Genomic DNA, 17,388 nt, shown 5'->3' with positions numbered 1-17,388 from the left:
TTCATGGTGTAGATTGCTTAAAGAAAACAATGACAGAGATTAAACTGTAGAAAATAAATATAAAATAATACTTAATCTGGTTTTATTTAATGTTTTTTTTTTTTTTTTTTCATATAATGATTTCATTATGTTAGAAGTGTTAACATCAGTAAATCTTTGTGAAACACTGACTGGTCTGTTTGTTGAACAGCTGTGAGTGAATTTTGAGAATATTTATGAACTACTATCTTTGTCTCTCAAATGGATAACTGGCTGTCTTTTCCATAAATACATGATGTTTCTTCACACTCATGCCTCTTATTCCCTCTTAAGATTCAAAGAAGCTTAATTCACATGCTAAACAAATCTCTCTTTCTCTCTCGTTCTGTCTCAGATTGACCCTAAGGTGGCCTTCCCACGTAGAGCTCAGCCGAAGGTGAGTGCTAAGTCTCAGTTCAGGTTAACATCACAGGTGTTGTGATGTCACACGTCACTTCTCATTAAGGACATGTATGTTCTGTTCTAAAACCTAGTGAGTGTTTTAAAGCATCATAGGTGTTATCTCCATGTGACCGCTCTTCCAAACTGCAGGCAGCTACCTCCTTTTTCACCATATTGCATAGAAGTGGCTTGAAACGTGGGCATCCTGTTATTTTTTTCAAAACAAAACCTTTAGAATGACAAGTAAAAAGACCTTAAAGGGGACCTGTAATGCCCCTTTCCACAAGATGTAATTTAAGTCTCTGGTGTCCTCAGAATGTGTCTGTGAAGTTTCAGCTCAAAATCCCCCACAGATAATTTATTATAGCTTGACAAATTTGCCCCTATTTGGGTGTGAGCGAAAACACGCCATTTTTGTGTGTGTCCCTTTAAATGCAAATGAGCTGCTGCTCCCGCCCCCTCTCCAGAAGAGGGCGGAGCTTTAACAGCTCAACAACAACAAAGCTGGAGAATCTCACGCAGCCAAAATGAGGATTGTCAGTAACGGTGTTCAGCCTTACATTGTTCAAACCGGAGTCGACACTGATGGAGAGACTCAGGAAGAAGTTACAACTTTTAGAATTAAAAGTTCTACAACACTCTACTGCAACAACTCTTCCTCTTCTCTAAAGCAGCCCAACATGGCCTCGCCCGCTTTGTTGCATGTTCTCGGGGGCGGGGTTTATGCAAATTTTAGGGTTAGTGATGTCACTAACCCAGGAAGAAGCTTGTTGTAGTTCCAACCAGCCGTTTGCTGTAGTCCTTAAAAAACGATTTCTGTAAAAGAAAATATCTCCCTTTGCATTGAACTTTGAGCGTTGTTAATAATAACTTATAATAATAATAATAATAATAATAACTTATTAATAATAATAACTTTTTCTATTTGAATATATTTTAAAATGTAATTTATTTCTGTGATCAAAGCTGAATTTTCAGCATCATTACTCCAGTCTTCAGTGTCACATGATCCTTCAGAAATCATTCTAATATGCTGATTTGCTGCTCAAGAAACATTTCTGATTATTGTCAGCAGTTACCTTAATACTTAAAACATCATATTTAAGTGTACATTGTGATACATCTTTTTCCAGGATTGGTTCCAGGATTAGAAAGTTGTCTCATTATTTGTCTTTTCTCTGGTGTTTTCAGCTGGTAACAAGAACAAAGAAGATCTTTGTTGGAGGGCTGTCTGTCAACACCACCATCGAAGATGTGAAACAGTATTTCGATCAGTTCGGAAAGGTGAGTTCAAGGGCCAAATTCTGCTCTCTTATTTCTGTCATAATGTAGTTTCGTTTTCATGAGCATTTTCCAAGCCTCTCTCTGATGTTTAGTACTGTAATGTAAAACTTCTGTATGACAGTAATACTTTTGTTCATCAGGGCAGGTCAGGCTGCTTAATACCAAACAGGTGTTAAAGGGATAGTTCACCCAAAAATGTCAATTCTGTCATCATTTACTCACCCTCAAGTTGTTCCAAACCTGTACAAGCTTCTGCTGAACGCAAAAGAAGATATTTTGAAGAATATGGGTAACCAAACAAATACTATGGAAGTCAATGGGACCCATCAGCTGTTTGGTTATAGACATTCCTATGTTATGTAAATAGAGGCGGTGATATGTTAATGAGCTTGTGGTTGTGATATCATGAACAAGCATGATGATTTGCATCTTAGTTTCTATAAGTGATTGCAAATATTAGAGCATGACTAAAAGAACCAGAAAAAATACTGTTTTTCTGTATCATCGAATAATTTCTTTGACATTTTCAATTCCAAAAAAGGTCACATAAATTTGTCTCTGTTTTGATGCACACAAAACACATGATATCTATTTTGTGCTCCATCTGTCTCCACTTGTTCCATTTGTTACTGTCATATTCGGTGTCAGTGGTAAAGAATTGATGTCCCAGTTGGAGATGGAGTCCTTGTGTAGCTGCTTTTTCTTTCGTGCGAGAGTGGCAAGCTGAGTTGAATAGTGGACAAACAGGGTCTAAAGAAAGAGAAGAGCGTATGAGTAGATGCAGGAGACGAGTGAGGGAGGCGGCGTCACCTCCTGTGGGTCGAGGGCACGAGAAGAGGACGCCTCTGAAAAGAGGAGAAAGAATAAGACACGCACTACAAAGCTTAAAAATGGGCGTCCTAGAAAATTGTCCTAAACTAGCCAGAACTATTAGAACAACTATTAGGACGCTAAATAGATACAAAACAACTGGCCATGGCCATGTTTAAATGAAAAACTACCCTTCAAATGTTTAAGATTAGTATGTTTTTTGAAAGAAATCTCTTCTGCAAACCAAGGCTGCATTTATCTAATAAAAAATCAGTTCAACCAGTGAATATTTTTACACATTTTTACACTGTTTTCTATCTGAATATGTTGTAAAATGTAATTTATTCCTGTGATCAAAGCTGAATTTTCAGCATCATTACTCCAGTCTTTAGTGTCACACGATCCTTCAGAAATCACTCTAATAAAGTAAAACCGTGTATTCAATGAGAAACGTTGAGGCAGGACTTGATTGTAAGCATTAAAAACTGGCTGGGTTGTAAAACACATATTACTCTAAAAAAAGATCAAAACAGTAAAATACCGTTTTCCATTGAAACGGTAATATACCATAAAAACAATGCATTCTGGGTAATATTATTTGTCAGTTTTGACCTGAGAGATATTAAAAAATGAGAGATATTACCCAGAATGCATTGTTTTTATGGTATATTACTGTTTCAATAGAAAATGGTATTTTACTGTTTCGATTTTTTACAGTTATTTTGTAGAGTGAGATGTCAGGTGATTGGAAAGGAAGGCTAAGAACTTTGTATGTTGTGTATAGATAAATAGGGTTAAGTTTGTGATGTCACCTTTGAGAAAAAATAGTTTTTTTCATGTTGTAATGATCATTTTGACTTTATAAAAATACCAAAATCCACTTGCGAGTTTACCATGACCATAATTCGATTGGTAATGTTTATGTGAAACATACTTATATAAAGTCACTCTTATATAAAGTGACACTCACTGCAGTAAATGCTGTGAAGGTAGGACCGGGAGAACGGATAGACAGAAAGAGAGCGAGGGTGTGAAGGTGCTGTTGGTAAAAGGGGGAGGGTCTCAGAATCTTAACTAATCTGATGCAACAGCTGCTGCCCCCCCCACCCTCTCAAGCTTGTTTCCACGGTGACCTGCTGGGCCTATTGTCTCCGCACACATCTCACTGTGACACCGGGTGCATGTGGGCTCTTTTTTTTTTCAAATATGTAAATGCACGTGTGGATTCGGTGGTGTACACTCTCACAAACGCTTATTAGTGGGTGTCAGCAGCTCGTGCACCTGTTGGGCTGCTGGGAAAGACTTAATAAGGCACTGCTAAAAGTTTAAAGACAACATGAAATCAGTTTTGCCCCATATTTACTGTTCAAAAGTTTGGAATAATTACCATGTTTTAATGTTTTTAAAAGTTTCTTATGCTCACCAAGGCTGATTTGATTAAAACACATTAAAACAATATATGAAAAATTAATATTATTACATTTACAAAAATAGTTTTCTATTGTAATATATTTTAAAATGTAATTTTTTCCTCTGACGCAAAGCTGGATTTTCAGCATCCACTCTCAGTCACATGATCCTTCAGAAATTGTTCTAAAATGCTGATTTGCTGCTCAAAAGACATTTCAGAATGTACAAAATCAATGTGTGATTTAAAACAGTCACGCAAAACTGAATGATACAATCCTAGCTAACAAAAATATGTTCATACTCTCTAAAAAATGATGGGTTAAAAACAACCCAAGTTGGGTTGAAAATGGACAAACCCAGGGTTGATTGGGTTGTTTTGACCAATGTGCTGGGCAGTTTTATTTAACCCAACTATTGTTTAAAAATGACTAGGCCTCTATGGCTGACTTAAAATGAACCCAAAATGAGTTGGAAATTAAAAATCAGACACATAATTACTAGAGGCAAAAATAATAATCAAAAGGTGAACATTTATTAATAAGCAATTTAATAAATGTTTATTGTTGAATTATTATTCATTAAAATTATTAAAATGTTCATTTATTAAACATATGAATAAATGTTAATTTCCAACATACTTTGGGCTCATTTTAAGAAATCAATACAGTAATTTTTAAACAATAGTTATGATAAATAAAACTACTCAGCACGTTGGTCAAATATTTAACCCAACCGCTGGGTTTGTCCGTTTTCAACCCAACTTGGGTTGTTTTTAACACAGCATTTTTAGAGTGTATTAAGTTATGAAATGTTATTTATGAAAGTTGTCTGAATGTTCAAAGCATCCAGACTTTTAAATGTTTTGAGAACGTTAGGGAAACATTCCATTTTATCATTCTGCAGACATTATGAGTTACTTTTGAATGTTCTCTGAACATTCTGAAACATTTAAAAAAACGTTAAACGTCCAGTTAAAACATTTCAGAAAAACATGTTCCATGAACAATAAATATTTTTTTTTTTGTGCAAACATTTATTAAAGAACATTATTAAAGACAAGATAACTTGAAGTTTCTTTCAAAAACATTACATAATCTTAATTATTCCAAAAGTTTGACTGGTAGTGTAAAATCAAGTCCCGTCCTACATAATTATTTCCCACTGGATATTTTGTTTCTCTGATAAATATAACAATCTACAGAAGCTAAATGTGTTGCGAATTCCCTTTTGGGCATTCAAGCTAGGGATGCACGATATATCTGCCACCATACCGGTATCGGCCGATATATGTTCATTTTTAATGTTATCGTTATCGGCCTGATAAGAAAATTTGTCCGATATATTAAAGGTGAACACTGTCAGCCATGATGGTTTTGAAACGCTTGGAATATGATTGAAGTCACTTCAAAAAGGAAAATACAGTTAAGTACAACGTTCAGCGCAAGTCAATCATATAGACTACATAATATTATAATGAGAACTTTATAATTGTGTGCTTGGGACATGGATTTTAATGGTGAAACTTTTGTTTTTGTAATCAGGCTCAAAAAAGATTGGACTTGCATAATTAAATATATAATTTATCGGCTCTCAAATAAGAAATAAGAAAGCACCAACAAATAAGAATAATCAGTTATGGGCCAAAATTTCATATCAGTGCATCCCTAATTCAAGCACAGAGAAAGTTTGTGAAAGCAATTTTGATTCATCTTCCTTCAAGGTTAAAATTTACAAAGAAGGGATTTTTTTTTACATTTAATCTGTGTAAATATTGTGCTTTTCCTCTACACTCCTCTCACTCAGCGGTTGGATCCATATCAAAAACACGGTGCACATGCACTAGCGTATGCATCTGTTCGCAGTATTTGGTGGGAGAAGCCCTTGTTGCTGTGAACACAATCTGACCGCCCGAGCCCGTCCGGGAAAACTCACTGCCCTCCATTGTCCTGATCTGTTAGGCACAATCCAAAATGGTTGGAATATGATCAGCCTCACAAAAGCGAAGTACAGTGAGAGTCCAAGCGCTCCGACCCACAACAATGGATATAATGAAACATTGAGAGGGAGAGGGCCAGTGAAACGGACAGACTGGAAAAGTTAGTCTCCAGTCAGCCATGAGAGGTGTCGATTAGAGAGCTTCACTGGACCTTTTGTCCGCTGGCCTGTTTAAAGGGAAAACGAGTGATGAGGAAGGCATAACAATCTAGTTTTATCTGGAGATCTTACATCTTCTACTTGTTTAATAAAACAGAAATGTGACACTTGGCGTTAGATCCCAGAGCATTTTTTTTGGAGAGGACAGAGAGTGTGTGTTTTATTGTCTGAGGTAACTATATAGACTAAATAACGCAGTTCATTTTATGTGCTCATCCATGACCGTATAAACAAGCATGCCTCCAGAAATCCTTAACTTTTCTTTTGTAATTTGTCTCAAAGCCGTTTCTCGATTTGACCTGTAAAATGATTTTAGGTTGTGTTTGGGCAATGTAGCCATCATCTTTGAAGCACTTCCTTCTTAAACTTTTACATTTCATTATTTATTTATTTAAAGAGGATCTATTATGCAAAATTTTGAACACAAATGTGTGAGAACAACCAGCCTATAATGGTAAAAATCCACTCTTTTTTTTAATAATTCCCATAAATCAAAAGTGGTCTCTTCAAACAAGCTGAACCCTATGATGACATTATTGTAAAGAGAAGCCCCGCCCACAGCCAGTAACGATCTGCCCTATTAGCATAGACACCGCCCTGAGTGAGAAGCACAGGTTCCACCATTTCTGGATGTACCAGTTCACATAAGAGTCTCCATAAGCTTCCTTCATCTGAGTCACTGAGGACACCATGGTTAAATTTCATTTTCAAAGAAAATCAGTAAAGTCTTATGCGTTTGCGCCAATCATTTTGCTTCACAATTGAGGGTCTTTACAACGACTCCGGTTCGAACATATAAGACTAGACACTGTTACTGACAGTTTCTGACATTTTCGGTGCATGAGATTGTCCTGTTTTGTTGTTGCCTGTGTTCAGGCAATCTGTCCTACACAAGTATGCCGGAGCATGAGCTCTTGAAGCTCCGCCCTCCTATTGAAAGGGAGGGGGCTCATTTGCATTTAAAGGGACACACACAAAAGCGTCGTGTTTTTGCTCACACCCAAAAAGTTTGAGCAAAATTTAACATGCTATAATAAATGATTTGTGGGGTATTTTGAGCTCAAACTTCACAGACACATTCTGGAAACACCAGAGATTTATTTTACATCTTGTGAAAAGGGGCATAATAGGCCCCCTTTAAATATATATAGTTTTAATTATTATTATTATTATTTGTCAGTTTTTATTATCTTTAGGGATGCAATATATTTGACCATATCTTCTTTTATTAGCAGTTTTCTAGATTTTTGGCTTCAGTCTGATTAGACTGATTTTGTAATCATATAATGTCAGGGTTTATTTTTTATGATTAAGATAAACTAGCTTATTATAATAAAGTAAACTTTTTTTTACATGCCAGTTTATAAAAGAACACAACAACTAAATATTTACTTCTTCAATAAGCAAACATAAGTGTTTGTGTAAAACTCACTGTAACAAAGTTTAAATTTTAGGGAAGAAGGAGGCGGAAACCGGTGAAAGTTCAACGTAAAACTTAAATCATAAAATACATGAACAACAAAACAAAAGTAAAGCCCCCACGGACAACTTCCGCATATAAACATAATAAAACAACAACATAAAATCCAGGCCTGGTCCTCACTCGTCTTTCACTGTCATCACTCCTTCTTTTAACCTACCGAAGCTCCTCCGTGGGGACGCAATAACACTCACCCTTGCTCCGTTCCCACGGCTCTCGGCCCCACCCTGCTTGCCACACTCACCACCATGGTGCTGATGAGTAGTGGGTGGTTGCTATGCAGTTGTTAGGGTATTCTGGGTTCTTTCTTGCTGGTCCAAATCTAAAGAACCTCAATTGTCTCTATATGTGGCTCAGGTCACTCTTCAATCTAAATCCATGGGATTTGTCAGTCGTTTTATCATCTGCCAGGTATATTCCATTGCTTAGTAAAGTAACAACACACCTCTACTCAACAAGCCTCACAATTTGCGGTATGATTCATGTTCATAGAACAACTGGTGGAAGATTGTTTGTGTGCCAAAGAGCAATACTCATGGTTAGGGGTGTGTTTAAATCACTAACCCTAAGTGTGATCAATAATAATAGGCGTGGTTTCACTTGGAGCATGTCAAATTCTAGTTTGGAGCTCTAGTGTGAATTTTTGGTGGGAACAAAAACATCTGAATCATCCAAAATGTCAACTGTCAGTATTGTTTATCTCTAATTAATCGTTAATGGGTGAGTAAAACAAGTTTTCCATCTCTTTCATGTATTTATACATGGTCGGTAACTCATAAACAAGCATCACATTGGACATTTTTCACATCGGACATCATGCTAATGCTCACAGCAGCTGTCGGTCCGACTTTGCAGTGTCATTGGATTTGGAAGATGGGGAGGGGGTGTTTGTGGGACTGAGTCAATGAAGGGAAGGGTACGACCAGGTTTCAATAGGAGGGGGGGCAGGAGAGGGTTATAGTTAAATGTCAAGTCTAAGAGTGTGTGTTTGACAGCGGCCCGTCCGGGCTAAGAGTGTTTGACCTTTCCCATGGTCATTTAACCAGGTGGCACTGAAAAGCGCTACTCGGTCACATAAATGTTGGCGTGCCATGTGACTCTCGAGCTCCTCGGCTGGTGCCGTCCTGCCCACAGCTCTAACACAGACTGAATTGACAGTATAATCCTGAAGAAGAGGCCATCAGTCAGTAAATAACGAGGCCTCAGATTTGGAAAGTTAACAGTTAACGGTTGCTTCACGATGCTCATGTTACAGGTTGTGTAGAGTTTCATCAAACGGTTGAAAGCAGGATATAACTGAACAGATTCACACAGTCATTATCAACTCGCTGTAACTCTGTGTTGAACAGAAGCAAGGATTTTACCACGGTTAAGGTGTGGTGTTGGGTATATGCAAAGACATCAATATTGAGTTACCAATCATATTGATATTACTATAATAAATATTAATGCTATAATAATGTTTGGGTTAGATAATGTATTTTTAATTTATTAAAATTGTATGTTTATCTAACCCAAACATTATTATTTTATTAATATACATTTTTAATATCAATATTACCTTAAGATAATGTAGTTATAGTTATTATTGTATATTATAAATATGTATTTTATTGAAATAATTAAATAAAATACTATTAAAAATAATAATTATTTAATTCATTTGAATCATATTTTATTTAATCATATATATATATATATATATATATATATATATATATATATATATATATATAGTAATTTGAATTATTTATGAAATATTTATTTAGAAATATATATAATATATATAATTGTTAATAAATATATATATATATATATATATATATATATATATATATATATATATATATATATAATATATAATTATAAATATAATTATAAATATGTATTAATTAATTTTTAAATAAGATTTTATGTAATCAATATTATATATATGTGTGTGTGTGTATATATATATATATATATATATATATATATATATATATATATATATATATATATATATATATATATATATATATATATATAGTAATTTGAATAAAGCATATTAATTCTAAATAATTTATATATTCTATATATTTGTTATATATATGTGTGTGTGTGCATATATTTTTTTAATTTTAATAATAATATAGATTATATAAATTATAAATTATTTATAATTAATTAATATATATTTTATTCAAATAATTATTAATTGTTATTAATTACATTTCAAATCAAATAATTTACTTAATTTAAATAACAACTATAAGCTTCAGTACAGTAGGCCTAATACTAATGATTGATGCCAATAAACAACATTATGATCAAAGATTATTCTGTAAACGAATGACTGAAGCAGTAACCTATAATTTCATTGATGTGCGGTCAGGTGATCCATTTTATAATGGCTTTAAAAACAGCCCATCCAAACACATTTGAAATCTATTCATAACATATGTTTTTGGTTCTGTCTACACATATGTTATTATGTGTTAGATGATATTGTGCCTGTTGATGGTTTGGAGACAGATTGAATAGTAAAGTTCTCTTTTCATTTGCTGTAATATTTTTACCCTGATCGTTGCTTCATCACTGAAAACATATTCCTCTCTCCTGTCAAAGTTTATTTTTCCAGCACTATTCATAACAGCCATTATCCAGCTCCTCGTCTCTCTCTCTCTCTCTCTGTTCTATTCATGAAAGGAGAAGCGAGGGAGGGGGTCAATTCTTCTAATTGAAATTCTTTGCGGAGTCTCCATGGGAATAGTAAACTTTGGAGAGGGTTTGAAGAGAAAGGGGAACAGGACAGAGAGAGTTATTGAAAAGATTTACCCCCACAAACTGGAGAGATGCAGGGAATCAGGCTGTTGGTGTGGACACGGATGTCTGTTTAATGAGAGAGAGAGACGTGTGTTTGCACCTTCGCTTTGTGTCTCTGTTTATTCTCCACAAACAGTTTCTAGGGTTACTACAGTCATGAAAAAGAAATGTCATGGAATTTTTAAACATGGAAAAATCATATAGCGAATATTAATTTGGCAAGTTATACTTCTCTCTAAAATATTGGTAACACTTTACAATAAGGTTTAAACTACTTTAGTTAACATGAACTAAGAATGAACAATACCTCTACAGCATTTTTTAATCTTAGTGCGTGTTATTTACGAATACATTATGGAAATCAAAGCTGTATTTGTTAACATTAAATGCACTATGAGCTAACATGAACAAACAACGATCAACAGTATTTTTATTAATAACTAATGTTAAGAAAGATTACTAAATACTGTAACAAATGATCATGTTAGTTAATATGTTAACAAATGAGACCTTATTGTAAAGTGTTACCACAATATTTCAGCTTGAGTTGCTTTTTAGTGAACAATTATTTCTAAAAGTTTTTATTAAATTAGATTTTTAAAAATGTAATCACACACAACAGGATATCAGGGAATTTTAAGACCTGGAAAAGTCATGGAATTTTTATAGTCAATATAAATTTGTTTTGTTATATAATATTTTATCAGCCTGAATTACTTCTTGTGTGTGCAATATGTAAAATGATTTTAAAACTCTTTATGCAATCCCATAAAACAGGATTTTGGGAAATTTTAAGACCTGGAAAAGTCATGGAAATGTTTATAATTGTTTTTAATATAAATTTGTCCAGTTATATTTCATTGTAAAACATTTTATCAGCTTGAATTGTTTCTTGTGTGTACAATCTGTAAAATGATCTTAAAAAATCCTTATATAATCCCACAAAACAGGATTTGGGGGAATTTTAAGACCTGAAAAAGTCATTTTTATAGTCAATATAAATTTATCTGGCTATATTTCATTCAGTTATTTAAAATATTTTATTAGCCTTAATTGCTTCTTGTGTGTGCAATATGTAAAATGATCTTAAAAAATCCCACAAAACAAGATTTTGAGGAATTTTAAGACCTGGAAAAGTCATGGAAATTTTTTTATAGTCAATATAAATTTGTCTAGTTATATTTCACTTTCAAATATATTTAATCAGCCTGAATTGCGATATGTAAAATGCCTGAATGTGTGCAATATGTAAAATGATTTTAAAAAATCCCACAAAACTTAAAATAATTTTAAGACCTGGAAAAGTTGTGGAATTTTTTTTTTTTAAATAATTTTATCAATATAAATTTATCTAGTTATATTTTATTTTAAAATATTTTATCAGCTTGAATTGCTTCTTGTATGTGTAAAATGATTTTTTTTTTTTTAAATCTTATAATCATGCAGGTGAGCAACATGAAAATCATTTAAATTAATTGGATAAAATGACCCTGAATTTAGACTTCAGCACTAGATTCCTTCAGCATTAAAATTAAGGTGCAAATTAAATTAAGCATTAAAATGAAGCACCATATAGGAGAAACTCTGAAGTTCCACAAAGAACTTTTATTTTGTACCAGTACTCTTTTAGTTTGCCAGTTGATGTCCAGTGTAACATCTGGGTTGTGAAGTGCTGATCTTGTAAATGGCTGTAGATACAAACAGGGTTGTTTGCTGAACCAAAGGTGCTTCAAAGTGTCCATGCTCCATTGGTTTCCCCTCTTTTATTTCACCCCCTTTCTTTTTCTTCCATCCATATTGTCTTTCTTCTCTTTCTCTCTGTCCATCTCTCTGTTCCCCCTCCCCACTCGGCCCCTCCATCTGCTGCCCCTCTCTGTTTCTCCAGAGCTTCACAATAGAGCCTCATGCTGGGTAATGGCTTAGAGTGTCTCATCCCTCTCTTTTGTGTGTGTGTGTGTTTTGTCTGCAGGTTGATGACGCGATGCTAATGTTTGACAAAACCACCAACAGGCACAGAGGTAAGACAGCATTCAGACACGCACACACGCAAATGCACACGCTCGCATTCAAAGCCTCGTTGAGTCATATAATTATACAACAACAGTCAAGTGTGTACATGCTTCCACAGTCCTTCAGCCTTCTCTTGTCTTCTCGTATTGTATTGTATCATATATCGTATTGTATTTGAGGAATATTTTATTGCTCAAAAGTTGCTTATTTACAACTCGGGAGATGTAATGGGGTTCTCATTTATACTTATGCTTCAGTATCAACTTCATTTTTTCGAGAATAAAAATAAAAGATGGAACAAGGAGAATTTATTTGCTCTTTCATAGCTCATAGTTCAGGAGACTTAATTAAGTTATGTTCCAGTTATATTTTAGGTATCAACTTTGTCTCAGATGCTTCTTCTAAACTTGGAATTAACTAGAAAAACTCATTTGTGATTGTGTATTTTAATGCTCAAAAGTTGCTCAACTCGAGAGACTTAATAAAGTTATGCTTCATTTGACCCTCTGGTGCTGTTTGGTCATTTTTGACCGAAAAATGTTACGTTTTGGTTTTTATTTCATCAGAATGGAACGAAACTTGGTAAAGGTTTTAGCACTTGCTATGTGAACACACACACACACACACACACACACACACACACACACACACACACACACACACACACACACACACACACACACAAAATAATGGACATGATTCGAAAATGATAAATGGTCCTGAAAAAAATTGTCACAACAAAAATTACTACATTGGAAATGAATGGGAAACATATTTCATCTAGTGGAAGCGTTTGGTACTGCACCCAAACGTAATCTTACTGAAAGCTCATTTTTTTGAGATATCAACCTCAAATTTGGAGCTCAACTTGTTTTATCACAGTTTTAGAGTAAAATATGTTTTGGAAAATATATATTTATTTCATATCAAATTTAAAAATATGATTTTTGTGCAAGTTTCACTTTTTGCTCCAAAGCTTTCAATATTTATGACAGTTTAACTCTCTGGTGCTCTTTGCGTGATGGTCAAAATTGACCAAATTTTTAAATTATTATTTCAGTGAAATGAACATACTATATTTTAGTTTGATAATGTTTTTTTATTTAATATTTTGCATTTTTAGGGGATTTTATGGTACTACATTTTATTTACGCTGTAGTTATAATCCATTTATTCACTTTTTGAGCATTAAATTTCCAAGTTAAACTGTCATAAATTGAATGCTTTGGAGCACAGACTTAATTTTGGTCTCTTTTTTAAAGATGACACTTGAAAGATTATTGCTGAAGTGAAAAAAGTTTTAAAAAGTTAACTTAAAAGTTACATAATTTTATGTTTTTGTTATGACAAATGCACAAAAATACTATGTTCAATATTTATATGAAATATATATTTTCAAAAACACATTTTACTCTAAAACTGCAAGAAAATCAAAGCCATAAATCTAAACAAGTTGTGCTCCAAAGTTGATATCTCAAAAAATGAGCTTTCAGTAAGATTTTGTTTGGCCGCAGTACCAAAAGTTTTCACTAGATAAAATTAGTTTTCCATTCATTTCCAATGCGCTCAATTTTGACCACGAGGAACACAAGTGTGACTACTTTTTTCCAGGACCATTTAACCTTTTCAAATCATGTCCATGATTTGTGTGTGTGTGTGTGTGTGTGTGTGCGTGCTTTTGTTTATATTACATTGTGGGGACCAAATGTCCCCATGATGTAATATAAACCTGAGTTCACCTACATCGTGGGGACCAGCCAGCGGTCCCCACAATGTAAATGGGTTTATAAATCATATAGAATGAGTTTTTGTGAAAAAGTAAAAGTTTGCACAGTTTCCTGTGAGGGTTAGGTTTAGGGGTAGGGGCAGGGTAGGGGGATAGAATGTACAGTTTGTTCAGTGTAAAATGCATTGAAGTCTATGGAAAGTCCCCACAATTCACAAAAACAAACATGTGTGTGTGTGTGTGTGAGTGTGTGTGTGTGTGTGTGTGTGTGTGTTCACACAGCAAGTGCCAAAACCTTTACCAAGTTTTGTACCATTCTGATGAAGTAAAAAATTCTAAAAAAAACAAAACGTAACCTTTTTCAGTCAAAAATGAGCGAAGAGCACCAGAGGGAATTCTGTCATGCAAGGAGCTTAAGCTTTCTTTAAGAGAAATAAAAATAAAGACGGATAAAACAGTTGGTCTTTCTAGCTTTGAGATCTTTTCTTTTTGTCTCTTCTCTTCTCGTCATTGTCTCATCTTGTCTGTTCGTTCAGAGGCACTGCTAAAGATCATGTAGGGTAATAAGGGTTAGTAGTTCAGAGGTTAAACCGTCATCCACCTGGGAAAGGTATAATCTGATAGACAGTAGGTGGGCGGAGTCTGTGGTTTTGTCTAAGTGTGAGTGACAGATGAGTGGGCGGGATGGAGTAGGGCAGGTAAGTGCAGCAGGTGAGGAGGTAATCTCTGGAGAGAATGGGCTGAATATATGAACAGATGTAAACAGAACAAAAGAGAGTTAAAGGGAATGAGAAAGTAAAGGGAAAAGTGATGCCAGGATTGGATTGGACACAACTGGGCAAAATAAACATGCTCTATGTTTAGATTCTGTGAAAGCAGCATCATGTTTGTGATTTGTAAAGAGTGTGTACTTGCTCTGCAGGTTTTGGCTTTGTGACCTTTGAGAACGAAGACGTGGTGGAAAAGGTCTGCGAGATCCACTTTCATGAGATCAACAACAAGATGGTGAGTGTGTCCTGCTATGAAAGACTGTGTGTTCAAAACACCTTTTTTGATGAAGGTTTAAAGTTCATATTAAACAACAAAACTTGAACTGATAATGAAGCTGTTGCTGGTTATAGCTGAAATTGAGCTCATTTCATAAGCGATGAACTTTACGCAGTTACTGAACCAACACCGGACTGAATTGTGCTGAATAATGACACTATAATCTGCAAAATTTGAATCTGTCTGTATAACAATCTGTATTGTATAAAGCACTATAGAAACAAAATAGGCTTGAGTGTAAGGATTGTCTTCGGTTCTGTTTGAAGGTGGAGTGCAAAAAGGCTCAGCCGAAGGAAGTGATGTCACCGACAGGTACGGCGCGAGGCCGCTCCAGAGTGATGCCCTACGGGATGGACGCCTTCATGCTGGGTATCGGCATGCTGGGTGGGTTGAAAGCGGTGTTGCCAAGTGTGCGGTTTTCCCACGGAATTGGGCGACTTTTAAGTTGTTGCCGTGGGTAAAACATTTTTTCCACAGGTTGATTTCCATCCCCTCTCCAACACCCTCAAAACACCCCCAGACATACAAATTCAGTGAAGAATTTGACCACCTGATGGAAAAAATCGCATTGGGCTGTTTTTGGGCGGCTTTTGTTGCACAGACTTGGCAACCCTGGTTGAAAGCTGGAAAAGGCAAATAATTTGAGTGAACTCACACACATGAGTAAATCCAGCGTCAGTGGAGCGGTTCAGTCCTGTCTGATGAGAGTTTGGCTCTACCTGCTGTTTACAATAGGGAACTGCACTGTGCCACAAATCAGAGCAACAAAAGTATTATGCAAGAAAAGAGACATTTTCTTTTTTAATATTCTTTATTTTATAAATAAAGCTACAGTTTTGATTATATGTGAGCTGGGTGAATTTACAAAATAAACACTGCGAAATACATCAGAACGGGGGTTTTCATTCAGAACATTCATTCACAGTTCATTTAGCAGACGCGAAAACAAGTAGAAAGCACTGCAAGTTTCTTACAATTGGAAAAGAAATGATAAAAACTAAATCAATTGAGTTTAGTTGTAAATTAAATTCTTAATTAGTGAGAAGCATTGTAGTAAATCTATGAAACTAATTTAACGCATCCACTAAAAACACTACTTGATTAAAAGACTGAGGAAGAAATGATAATCTACTCTTCTCTTTTCTTCTTATTTGTTTGTAATACACTTTATTCTTATTTTTACTTTATGATTTTTATTTCTTACATCTGTTATGATTATTTTTAAATCCTTTTTATGGAAAGCACTTTACCACTGTATATGAAATGTGCTGGAAACATTTTACAATAAGGTCCAAATAACTAACAAAGAGCAATACATTTGTTACAGATTTTATTCATCTTTGTTAAAGTTTAACTTAACTGTTGATTTGATAATGTATAAGTAAATGCTGAAATTAACATCAACCAAGATTGTGAAGTATTACCAATGTGCTACATACATAAATAAACTTGCCTTGCATTAAATAGATGCTGTCTCTATTGATTTTCAGGTTACCCAGGGTTCCAAGCGGCCACCTACGCCAGTCGTGGCTACACAGGAATCACACCAGGATACACATACCAGTTTCCAGGTGAGTCCGACTTCCCTGGTTTCCATCTGAGAACTTTCACAGAGCCAGTCATCCACTGCAATGTCAAAATACAAAATTTAATACATTACAAACCCTGATAAATGAACATAAATGATAAAACACACTCAAAAACAGTAGTTTTTAAAGCTGCGTCCAGGTTTCAGTGGCAGATGATGCTTTTTGGCCCTGTTTACACCTGATATAAAGATATCGTTTTGGTCGATCGGATCACAAGTAGACGAGGGAGACACCTGGTGTTTTAATCTGTCTCGTTTTCGTCTTTAAACCAAACTTGGGTCTTCATCCGACAAAGTTTAAATCCCGTCTAGCTTCCCATAAAGTTCACGCATTAGGTCAGTAGGCAGAGTAGACGGTCTTTTGTGGCTGCTCGAATGCATTCAACCACATGAGCGTCTACACTACTAAAGCAATCCGGTCGAATGAGTTTTCAACTACCTCTGGAAGTGGTTGAAAGTGGACAAGCTCAAAATATTTTAGACCCTGTTTACACCTGATCCGATCGACCAAAACGCATCTTAATACCAGGTGGAAACAGGACCTTTGCCATGCTATCCCATGAGATATTTCAGAGAGAAAGAAATATTTCCCTTTGTCCTCCTCAGCACTAATTTGACTGTAACTGTTTAATCAATGTGACATAAGTAAAACAA

The 17,388-nt window shown here is 34.9% G+C and overlaps 1 protein-coding gene across 3 annotated transcripts in view; it reads left to right on the top strand.

The window, feature by feature from the left end:
- The window catches only part of LOC137034083 (RNA-binding protein Musashi homolog 1), a 41,410-nt gene that overhangs the window by 15,996 nt on the left and 8,026 nt on the right, over positions 1–17,388 (top strand). For all 3 annotated transcript variants that reach the window (XM_067406688.1, XM_067406687.1, XM_067406689.1), the window contains 6 exons: positions 374–415; positions 1,612–1,704; positions 12,333–12,381; positions 15,022–15,104; positions 15,413–15,530; positions 16,637–16,717. In XM_067406688.1, coding sequence (XP_067262789.1) covers positions 374–415; positions 1,612–1,704; positions 12,333–12,381; positions 15,022–15,104; positions 15,413–15,530; positions 16,637–16,717 — 466 coding nt within the window. The remainder of the gene's footprint in view (positions 1–373; positions 416–1,611; positions 1,705–12,332; positions 12,382–15,021; positions 15,105–15,412; positions 15,531–16,636; positions 16,718–17,388) is intronic.

Source organism: Chanodichthys erythropterus, chromosome 13, assembly GCF_024489055.1.
Source record: "Chanodichthys erythropterus isolate Z2021 chromosome 13, ASM2448905v1, whole genome shotgun sequence".
NCBI lineage: Eukaryota > Metazoa > Chordata > Actinopteri > Cypriniformes > Xenocyprididae > Chanodichthys > Chanodichthys erythropterus.
Note: the sequence above shows the minus strand (reverse complement) of the source record. Positions and strands in the feature narration are given on the sequence as shown.